The sequence below is a fragment of the Aquarana catesbeiana genome, linkage group LG05 (genome assembly GCF_042186555.1).
Source record: "Aquarana catesbeiana isolate 2022-GZ linkage group LG05, ASM4218655v1, whole genome shotgun sequence".
NCBI lineage: Eukaryota > Metazoa > Chordata > Amphibia > Anura > Ranidae > Aquarana > Aquarana catesbeiana.
Genome location: NC_133328.1, coordinates 645948831 through 645961015, shown reverse-complemented (window position 1 = coordinate 645961015; position 12185 = coordinate 645948831). Strand labels below are relative to the sequence as shown.

At 47.3% G+C, this 12185-nt stretch overlaps 1 protein-coding gene across 1 annotated transcript in view; it reads right to left on the bottom strand.

Annotated features, from left to right (window-relative positions):
* Positions 1 to 1701: 1701 nt before the first annotated feature.
* The window catches only part of LOC141145645 (unconventional myosin-Ig-like), a 238484-nt gene continuing 228000 nt past the window's right edge, over positions 1702 to 12185 (bottom strand). Inside the window, exon 22 of the mRNA XM_073632482.1 lies at positions 1702 to 1973. Within this exon, the coding sequence (XP_073488583.1) occupies positions 1817 to 1973 (157 nt within the window). The 3' untranslated portion in view covers positions 1702 to 1816. The remainder of the gene's footprint in view (positions 1974 to 12185) is intronic.

Sequence of the window (12185 nt, the reverse complement as noted above, 5' to 3'; positions counted from 1 at the left end):
TAATGGCTTGACTATAACCGAGCTAAGTTCTCTAAGGACTCCTGGGTGTAAGCCATCTGGACCTGGTGATTTGTTCACATTAGCTTAATTACTTACTTACCAGTCTCTTTTGTACCTGGTTTTAAGGAAACCACAGATGTACCTTCAGTGAACCATCATTATCGCTTTATGACCACCCAACACATGGTTTTGAGGAAACCACAGAGGTACCTACAGTGAATCATCATTAACCCCTTCATGGCACCTCGACACATATGTGCAGCAGCAAAAGGGTGGGCTTTTAACCTGCGTATGCTAGGTAGCTGTTGTTTATGTGCTGAGAGCACGCTTTCTGGCATACATCTCTATTCTTTTTTTGTAAATTGGTACCACATTTGTTGTACACCAATCAGTTAGCACAATTCTAGTCAGTAAGGTGTCTTTAAAAATTAGAAATAACGGCTTGACTATATCGGGGCTAAGTTCCCCAAGCACTCCTGGGTGTAAGCCATCTGGACCTGGAGATTTGTTCACATTAAGTTACTTTAGTCTCTTTTGCACCTGGTTTTCAGGCAACCACAGAGGTACCATCATAAACCCCTTTACGACCACATGTGCAGCAGCAAAAGGGTGGGCTTTTAACCCACATATGCTGGATGGCCGTTGTTCATGTGCTTCCTGGCACACATCTCTATCCTTTTTTGGATATTGGTACCACATTTGTTCTACACCAATCAGCGCCATTCCAGTCAGTAATGGGTCTTTAAAAAATAGAAATAAAGGCTTGACTATAACTGAACTAAGTTCTCTAAGGTCTCATGGTTGTAAGCCATATGAACCTGTTGATTTGCTCACGTTATGTTCCTCTAGTCTCTTTTGTACTTGGTTTTCAGGCAATCACAGAGGTACCTTCAGTGGATCATCAATAAAGCCTTTATGCTCACTTTACACATATGTGCAGCAGCAAAAGGGTGGACTTTTAACCCACATATGCTCGGTGGCCCTTGTTTGTGTGCTAAGAGCACACTTCCTGGCATACATCTCTATCCTTTTTAGGAAATTAGTACCAGATTTGTTCTACACCAATCAGCACTAGTCCAATCAGTAAGGTGTCTTTAAAAAAATTGAAATAACAGCTTGACTATAACTGAACTAAGTTCTCTAAGGACTTGTGGGTGTAAGCCATCTGGACTTGGTGATTTTTTTCACATTAAGTTCCTCTGGTGTCTTTTGTACTTGGTTTTCAGGCAACAACAGAGATACCTTCAGTGAACCATAATTGACTCCTTTATAACCACCCGACTCATAAGTGCAGCAGCAAAGAGGTGAGCTTTTAACGCACATATGCTCGCTGTCCATATTTTATATGCTGAGAGCACGCTTCCTGGCACCCCTCTCTATCCTTTTTTGTAAATTGGCACCATATTTCCTCCACTCCAGACAGTTTCCTGTTAGTAAGGCGTCTTTGAAAATTAGAAATAGTGACTTGGCTAAACTGGGCTAAGCTCACTAAGACCTCATGGGTGTAAACCATCTGAACATGCTAATTTGCTCACATTAAATGTCTCTAGTCTACTTTGCACCTAGTTTTCGGTTAACCACAGAGGTACCTTCCGTGAAACATCATTAATATTACCGTTATGACTACAAACCAGTCTTATCATCTGTAAAAACTGAAGAGGAACAAGGTAGAATGTTGTGTAATGATACAGGAAACGTCCCTGAAAGGTTTCTAATGTAATAACTTTATTATCATATCATTATAATACAGGATTTATATGACACCATCAGTTTGTTCAGTGCTCTACAAAAGGAGTCTTGTATGTGGGGCGCTTCCTCAGTTCTTGGGCCAGTGTAGTATTAGGCCATTACGCCCTTTGCAGAAATCTGGTTTGGTTATGTCGCTCCGGGTCTCCACCGACACCAACCTCCGCCTCCCCCGCATGCTCATCTGGATGCAGTCCGTCACCTTCACCGTCAGGTCCCATCGCTGCCTGCAGGAGAGGGAAAAAAAAGGTGAATGAGTTCAGAGAGACCCCATTTGCCGGACTCTGAGGAGATACAGATCCTGCTGTACTGCACTGAGGTATATGTCAGAGCTATATAAATGTACCAGGGAAGGCGTAATATAAGCAGGTTAAACTTCAGATTTAACTAAAATATAAAACAAATGTAATTTTTTTAGTCTTGACCACATTACACAGTGACATGTGTACAAAACAAACACGTCTTCCCTTTGAAGGAGGATCAGACACATAAGGAGGCAGGAGAGGGACATCTGGAGCTGTGGGGGGTACTCAGTGTATAGGACTCTGCCGACATCATCTCCGGAGGTCCCGAGGGGGGCGGGTCTTGGACCCCCTGTCCATGAATGGGAAGTACAATGGAAGACGGAGGACGGGACAGGAATACCCCAGAGAGACCAGCTGGAGAAATCCCACTGAATGGTAGAGAGGATTCTGCAACCAGCAATCTCTGGGGAATCTGTCTGAGTGACCCCCCCAACCCAATATACAGTATAGGAAGACAGGATGTCTACAACTACAGAGTTCACCAACCAAAACCCAAATGTCAGTGTCTGGGAGATCCAAGCGCTGAGTTCCCGGGTCTGTACACCCGCTGTGCTCATTATGAGGGGTTCCCACCATCCCTGTGCTGAGTTCCCGGGTCTGTACACCCGCTGTGCCCATTATGAGGGGTTCTCACCATCCCTGTGCTGAGTTCCCGGGTCTGTACACCCGCTGTGCCCATTATGAGGGGTTCCCACCATCCCTGTGCTGAGTTCCCGGGTCTGTACACCCGCTGTGCCCATTATGAGGGGTCCCCACCATCCCTGTGCTGAGTTCCCTGGTCTGTACACCCGCTGTGCCCATTATGAGGGGTTCTAACCATCCCTGTGCTGAGTTCCCGGGTCTGTACACCCGCTGTGCCCATTATGAGGGGTTCTAACCATCCCTGTGCTGAGTTCCCGGGTCTGTACACCCGCTGTGCCCATTATGAGGGGTCCTCACCATCCCTGTGCTGAGTTCCCTGGTCTGTACACCCGCTGTGCCCATTATGAGGGGTTCCCACCATCCCTGTGCTGAGTTCCCGGGTCTGTACACCCGCTGTGCCCATTATGAGGGGTTCCCACCATCCCTGTGCTGAGTTCCTGGGTCTGTACACCCGCTGTGCCCATTATGAGGGGTTCCCACCATCCCTGTGCTGAGTTCCCGGGTCTGTACACCCGCTGTGCCCATTATGAGGAGTTCCCACCATCCCTGTGCTGAGTTCCCGGGTCTGTACACCCGCTGTGCCCATTATGAGGGGTTCCCACCATCCCTGTGCTGAGTTCCCGGGTCTGTACACCCGCTGTGCCCATTATGAAGGGTTCCCACCATCCCTGTGCTGAGTTCCCGGGTCTGTACACCCGCTGTGCCCATTATGAGGGGTTCCCACCATCCCTGTGCCGAGTTCCCGGGTCTGTACACCCGCTGTGCCCATTATGAGGGGTTCCCACCATCCCTGTGCTGAGTTCCCGGGTCTGTACACCCGCTGTGCCCATTATGAGGGGTTCTCACCATCCCTGTGCTGAGTTCCCGGGTCTGTACACCCGCTGTGCCCATTATGAGGGGTTCCCACCATCCCTGTGCTGAGTTCCCGGGTCTGTACACCCACTGTGCCCATTATGAGGGGTTCCACCATCCCTGTGCTGAGTTCCCGGGTCTGTACACCCGCTGTGCCCATTATGAGGGGTTCCCACCATCCCTGTGCTGAGTTCCCGGGTCTGTACACCCGCTGTGCCCATTATGAGGGGTTCCACCATCCCTGTGCTGAGTTCCCAGGTCTGTACACCCGCTGTGCCCAATGGCCTAATGGGCTTCTATGAGATTTTAGTGATCGGGTTTAGATCTACATTACGAAGAACGGAACCAAATAAGTTACATAGTTGCAGTTGAAGAAATATCTATCGAGTTTCAATCAGCCGGCTTCGGTAGATGGCTCCAGAGTGATTATTGATTAATACCAATAACCGATATCACCACAGCACTTTCCTGATTGGCTGTCTTTCTGTGCGTGCGTCCGTCTCCCATGTCCAGCACTGGAGGGGTTAACCATGAAGCTAATATAATAGCGCTCGGTAGATGGCGGCGGGCGCAGAGCAGGTCTCCATCTGGCCAATCCTTCCCCGGGCTCTCCCCCCCCCCCCTCTCCTGTGAAATATTTATAGAACGCAGACAGATCTGGGCCGAGGTGCCCCCCCCACGCGCTGCTAATATTAACGCTGCACTGAAATGAGGGCACGGCCGCATGGTGCACGCAGCGTGTGGAGGATGGTACACGCCCCGGGGCGACAGCGACAACCGCGTCCCCGGCACGTTGTGACCCAGAGCCCGAAATGTGCCCCTCCGACACAAACATGGCGAGGGGGGGAAAGACGGGACTCCGAGAGCATACCCCCCCCCACACCAACAATACCATACAATCGTATCTGTACAGCACCACGGTATATGTCAGAGCTATATAAATGTATAATAATAATAGTGTGTGACTGTGGGGGGACATTAGAGTGTAAGCTCCTCTGGTATAGAGACTGATGGGACTGGCTCAGTATTCTCTGTACAGCACTGTGGTATATGTCAGAGCTATATAAATGTATAATAATAGTGTATGACTGTGGGGGGGGGGGGGGCATTAGAGTGTAAGCTCCTCTGGTTCAGAGACTGATGGGAATGGCTCAGTGTTCTCTGTACAGCACTGCGGTATATGTCAGAGCTATATAAATGTATAATAATAATAATAGTATGTGACTGTGTACCAGAGGAGCTTACACTCTAATGCCCCCCCCCCCCCACAGTCACACACTATTATACATTTATATAGCTCTGACATATACCGCAGTGCTGTACAGAGATCACTGACCCAATCACATCAGTCTCGGGGGGGGGGGGGCATTAGAGTGTAAGCTCCTCTGGTACAGAGACTGATGGGAATGGCTCAGTGTTCTCTGTACAGCACCACAGTATATGCCAGAGCTAAATAAATGTATAATAATAATAGTGTGTGACTGTGGGGGTGGGGGGGGGGGGACGGAGACATTAGAGTGTAAGCTCCTCTGGTACACAGTCACACACTATTATTATTATACATTTATATAGCTCTGGCATATACCGCAGGGCTGTACAGAGATCACTGAGCCAGTCACATCAGTCTCTGGGTCGGACATTAGAGTGTAAGCTCCTCTGGTACAGAGACTTATGTGACTGTGGGGGAGGGGACATTAGAGTGTAAGCTCCTCTGGTACAGAGACTGATGTGACTGGCTCAGTGTTCTCTGTACTATGTGAATGAACAGTGGTTGATAGGTTGTGCTGGGACTTGTAGTAGTTGGGTTGCGGAGGGTGGCGGGTACCTGGTAGTTGGCAGCTCTGTGGGTTTATCAGTGGGAAGGTGAGATCTACATTCTTACGGTGAGTATTAGGTGTATGACAGTCGCCGGCATCGTGTTGGATGGTTGCCATGGTAACAATGGAGGTGGAAGAATCTTGGCAGTCCTTTCCCTGCTGAGCCATGGGCTGTGTGAAGATAAATGATCTTGTGCTTCAGATGAGCAGGCTGATCCATGAATCCCAGAGGATGCCTGAATCCCTAAATCCGGATTCTGGTATGTCGGTGATTATATACATGAATTATAAGTAGGGTGCAACTGAAGACTTATAAGAACATTCATAACCTAACCCTTAAAATTCATATCACAGTTCAGCACCATATAACGGACAGCTCCAGAACCCATATAAGAAGATTCTTCCCCCACTGACTACATACCTGTATGCATCTATATACTGTATACTGTATATAGATGCATACTGTATACTGTATACACTGACCAACTATACAAGAAGGTCCTTCTCTACTGACCACCTATACAATTATACAAGAGGGTCCTTCTCTACTGACCACCTACATAAGAAGGTCCTTCTCCACCGATCACCCATACAATTTGAAAAGAAGGTCCTTCTCCATTGACCAACTATACACCTACATATGAAGGTCCTTAACCATTGACCACATATACACCTAGATAAGAAGGTCCTTTTCCACTGATCACCTATATAAGAAGATCCTTATCCACTGACCACCTACATAAGAAGGTCCTTCTCCCCTGACCACCTATACAATTATACAAGAAGGTCCTTCTCCATTGACCAAATATATACCTATATATGAAGGTCCTTCCCCACTGACCACATATACACCTACATAAGAAGGTCCGTCTCCACTGATCACCTATACAACTACAAGAAGGTCCTTCTCTACTGACCACCTACATAAGAAGGTCCTTCTCCACTGACCACTTATACAACTATACAAGAAGGTCCTTCTCTACTGACCACATATACACCTACATAAGAAGGTCCTTCTCCAATGACCACCTATACAACTACAAGAAGGTCCTTCTCTACTGACCACCTACATAAGAAGGTCCTTCTCCACTGACCACCTATACAACTATACAAGAAGGTCCTTCTCTACTGACCACCTACATAAGAAGGTCCTTCTCCACTGACCAACTATACAAGAAGGTCCTTCTCTACTGACAACCTACATAAGAATGTCCTTCTCCACTGACCACCTATACAATTATACAAGAGGGTCCTTCTCTACTGACCACCTACATAAGAAGGTCCTTTTCCACTGACCAACTATACAATTATACAAGAAGGTCCTTCTCTACTGACCACCTACATAAGAATGTCCTTATCCACTGACCACCTATACAACTATACAAGAAGGTCCTTCTCTACTGACCACCTACATAAGAATGTCCTTATCCACTGACCACCTATACAATTATACAAGAAGGTCCTTCTCTACTGACCACCTACATAAGAGTGTCCTTATCCACTGACCACCTATACAACTATACAAGAACGTCCTTCTCCATTGACCAACTATACACCTACAGTATATATGAAGGTCCTTCTCCACTGACCACATATATAAGAAGGTTCTTCTCCACTGACCACCTACATAAGAAGGTCCTTCTCCACTGACCACATATACACCTACATAAGAAGGTCCTTCTACACTGATCATCTATACAATTATACAAGAAGGTCCTTCTCCATTGACCAACTATACACCTATATATGAAGGTCCTTCTCCACTGACCACATATATAAGAAGGTCCTTCACTGACCATCTATATAAAAAGGTCCTTCTCCTCTGACCACCTACATAAGGTCCTTCTCCACTGACCACATATACACCTATATAAGAAGGTCCTTCTACACTGATCACCTATACAATTATATAAAAAGGTCCTTCTCCACTGATCACCTATACACCTATATAAGAAGGTCCTTCTCAAAATGACCCTTTTCCACTAATCACATATGCACCTACTGTATATAAGAAGGTCCTTCTCCACTGATCACCTATACATCTACATAAGAAGGTCCTTTCTACTGACCACCTGTACACCTAAATAAGAAAGTCCTTCTCCACTCTCCATCCATGTACGGGAGCATTTCATCGGCTCCGCTCATCACTGGTTTAGGGTTCTATGGGAACTGAAATGTATTTTTGCACAGAGCTGAAGGTCAAATTAGAGGCATCCCGCTGCACTATCAATGTATCAAAAATATGTCCCCGTTAGTGAGTTTGCTGCACTCCATGTTTCCTCTTTGGTTTAAGCATTGCGTTGATTTAGCCCTCGTTCACCCCGGCTGCGATTTGTCATGAAGAGTCGCACCCCATTGCCGGCAATGGAACCATTCATATTGCCATGGCTCAAGTCGCAGCGATTACGAAAAAGGTTCATGCACCTTTTTTTTTTTTTTTTAATGTGGCGGTGAGACAACTCATATGACCTTAGGATTTAAAATGATATTCTAAGCTTGTTACCCAAACCCATGTGAAACCCATGAAAAAATGTGGTCCCCGAGGACAGGCTTGGGGCACACTGAGAAGATTTTGCCTTTTGGGCATGAAAAACGTGATCTGCTTTTAATTACTAACTGACGGGTAAAACATTTTTTATTTTGTTGTGAGACCTTTAGACTCCCTCCACACTACAATATTCTTTTTCAGTGTGTTAGCGGCACCACCATCTCGGATTGGGGAGCTGCAGAAGAATCACGGCCGGCGAGAAGTCCTGGCTCGTAGTCTCCGCTCTAATTCATCCCAAAGGTGTTCTATGGGGTTGAGGTCAGGACTCTGTGCAGGCCAATCAAGTTCCTCCACCCCAAACTCACTCATCCATGTCTTTATGGACCTTGCTTTGTACACTGGTGGGCAGTCATGTTGGAACAGGAAGGGGCCGTTCCCAAACTGTTCCCACAAAGTTGGGAGCATGAAATTGTCCAAAATGTCTTGGTATGCTGACGCCTTAAGAGTTCCCTTCACTGGAACTAAGGGGCCAAGCCCAACCCCTGAGGGTCCAAGCCCAACCCCTGAGGGTCCAAGGGTCCAAGCCCAACCCTTGAGAAACAACCCCACACCACAATCCCCCCCTCCCCCCACACCACAACCCCCCCTCCCCCCACACCATAATCCCCCCTTCCCCCACACCATAATCCCCCCTCCACCTAATGATTTGGACCAGTGCACAAAGCAAGGTCCATAAAGACATGGATGAGCGAGTTTGGGGTGGAGGAACTTGACTGGCCTGCACCGATCGAACACCTTTGAGCGGAGACTGCGAGCCAGGCCTTCTCATCCAACATCAGTGCCTGACCTCACAAATGCGCTTCTGGAAGAACGGTCACACATTCCCACAGACACACTCCTAAACCTTGTGGACGGCCTTCCCAGAAGAGTTGAAGCTGTTATATCTGCAAAGGGTGGAGCCAACTCAATATTGAACCCTACGGACTAAGACTGGGATGCCATTAAAGTTCATGTGCGTGTAAAGGCAGGCGTCCCAATACTTTTGGTAATATAGTGTGTGTGTGTGTATATATATATCATTTTTTTCTTTAATTGTTATATTTATATACATTATATACTATATATATAGTATATAATGTATATAAATATAACAATTAAAGACATTTATATATATATATATATATATATATACACAATATATCATTTTTTTATAGTTTTATATATATATATGTTTTCGGGCAGGTTTCTGCGCACCCCTCCATGTTATATACTGTGTATATATATATATTTATATAAAGTGTCTATGTTGCTGGGCAGATTTTCGGGCACACCTCCACATTCCCTGGCATAGGTGTCACGCCATGGCAGATCTGGTAATAAGCGGAATCGTCTCTTCTCTCCTCCCCGGCAGCCTCCTAATTTAGCCTGAGCCATTAATGAGCATTTCCCGCGGTCGCCTAGCAACCGACCAGCCAGCCGTCTGTAAATTGGGACAGCGAGGCCTCGCCAGAGTATTGATGGATGTCTGCGCCTCCGCCGCGCGCTGCGGGATCCGGGACCATGACTGTAAGATTTCAGGGGGCACTGTATATACTGTATATACTCAGTGTTAGTAGCATTATCAGTGAGTCCACCAGTCAGAACTGTGATCTGTTTCAGGGCTTGACAGCCCACTTTTATTAAAGCAGAAATAAAGTGCACTTGTAAACACAGGAGCCGGAACAGGAATCCGGCATAGGAAGGCGGAACAGGAAGCCGACACAGGATGCTGGCACGGGAAGCTGGCACAAGAAGCTGTAACAGGAAGCCGAAAGAGGAAGCCAGCACAGGAAGCCGGTACAGGAGGCCGGCACAGGAAGTTGGAACAGGGGACCGCCACAGGAAGCCGGCACAGGAGGCCAGAACAGGAGGCTGGCACAGGAAGCTGGCACAGGAAGCCGGAACAGGAAGCTGCACAGGAAGCCGGAACAGGTGACCGGCACAGGAAGCTGGAACAGGTGGCCAGCACAGAAAGCCGGCACAGGAGGCCGGCACAGGAAGCTGGAACAGGTGGCCAGCACAGGAAGCCGGCACAGGAGGCCGGAGCAGGAGGCCGGAACAGGAGGCTGGCACAGGAAGCTGGCACAGGAAGCCGGAACAGGAAGCTGGAACAGGAAGCCGGAACAGGAACCTGGCACAGGAAGCTGGAACAGGTGGCCAGCACAGGAAGCTGGCACAGGAAGCCGGCACAGGAAGCTGGCACAGGAAGCCGGAACAGGAACCTGGCACAGGAAGCTGGAACAGGTGGCCAGCACAGGAAGCCGGCACAGGAGGCCGGAACAGGAGGCTGGCACAGGAAGCTGGCACAGGAAGCCGGAACAGGAAGCTGGAACAGGAAGCCGGAACAGGAACCTGGCACAGGAAGCTGGAACAGGTGGCCAGCACAGGAAGCTGGCACAGGAAGCCGGCACAGGAAGCTGGCACAGGAAGCCGGAACAGGAAGCTGGCACAGGAAGCCGGAACAGGAAGCTGGCACAGGAAGCCGGAACAGGAAGCTGGCACAGGAAGCCGGAACAGGAACCTGGCACAGGAAGCCGGAACAGAAACCTGGCACAGGAAGCTGGAACAGGTGGCCAGCACAGGAAGCTGGCACAGGAAGCCGGAACAGGTGGCTGGCACAGGAAGCCGGGTCGGGAAGCCGGAACAGGAAGCTGGCACAGGAAGCCGGAACAGGAGGCTGGCACAGGAAGCCGGACAGGAATCCGGCACTGGAAGCCGGCACAGGAAGCCGGAACAGGAGGCCGGCACTGGAAGCCGGCACAGGAAGCTGGATTCTGTGCTTACAAAACGTGACATGAGCAGCACAGTCCTAGTGGGGAGGTGGCAGCTCCATCTAGTGGTCACAATGCAATGTTTTTGTCCTTCACTTTATGAAAAACATTTGACCTGGAGAGAAAATTGTCTAATAATATTCACAGGTAATGATAATGATACATAACAATACAGATAATGACGTTTGACAGGATAAATAGCTGTTTGATTTTTTTTATTTATTTTTAATAAATACCCCCTGTAATGCTTTCTTTCAGTTGTTCAAATCCAAAATCTTTCCGGAGAAGAAAAAGGGGGGAAACCTTCTAATAGGGACACCTGTTCCAGTAACAGCTGGGATTTGCCCTCAGTGTGAAGAGATTTCTTCTCATTTCCTGTTGTGTCACTAGAACAGGAAGTGGAGGAAATCCCCCCCCCTCCCCATGGGACAATGAATGGAAAATAAATCTTGTTGGGGTATTAACCCTTCTATGTCAGCCACCAATCAGTAGGCAGAAGGCTGTGCTGGAGATGATGCATTCCTTGTACTATTATTATTGGTGGGTATGATGGCAGCAGATACTTTAGTGAATAAGCCCCCCCAAGTGGAAAGAAATGAATGGGTCATGTGACCTATGAAAGCCGCGGACAGGGGGGAAGTCACATTTGGTTTTCAGTCGGCGAGGTGCCGTCTTCCTGCACACGGAGATGAGGCTGAGCTGAGGAAATGATAGTGAGATAGACACGGGCCCCCGGGGGCCCCCCCGGCTCTTATCTAATGATCCCAAATATGGCTCAGCGCAGACTCAATTTATATACCCCGAAGGTCCCCGAGAGACCAACCTATTCTGAGGAGGAAAAGCAAACAGAGCCGCGTCCTGCGGAAACACCGAGCTCCGAATATATGAGGGAAACACGGAATACGTATTATGTTCTCTCCTCCATTTATATCTGACCAGTTTAACCAGTTCAGTTACTGTATATTGTTACTTTGTATCTCTCTATCTCCTCTCTGATCAATGTTTATAAACAATGTTACTTTGTATCTCTCTATCTCCCGTCTGATCAATGTTTATAAACAATGTTACTTTGTATCTCTCTATCTCCCGTCTGATCAATGTTTATAAACAATGTTACTTTGTATCTCTCCATTTCCCGTCAGATCAATGTTTATAAACAATGTTACTTTGTATCTCTCTATCTCCCGTCTGATCAATGTTTATAAACAATGTTACATTGTATCTCTCCATCTCCTGTCTGATCAATGTTTATAAACAATGTTACTTTGTATCTCTCTATCTCCTGTCTGATCAATGTTTATAAACAATGTTACTTTGTATCTCTCCATCTCCTGTCTGATCAATGTTTATAAACAATGTTACTTTGTATCTCTCCATTTCCCATCTGATCAATGTTTATAAACAATGTTACTTTGTATCTCTCTATATCCCGTCTGATCAATTTTTATAAACAATGTTACTTTGTATCTCTCTATCTCCCGTCTGATCAATGTTTATAAACAATGTTACTTTGTATCTCTCTATC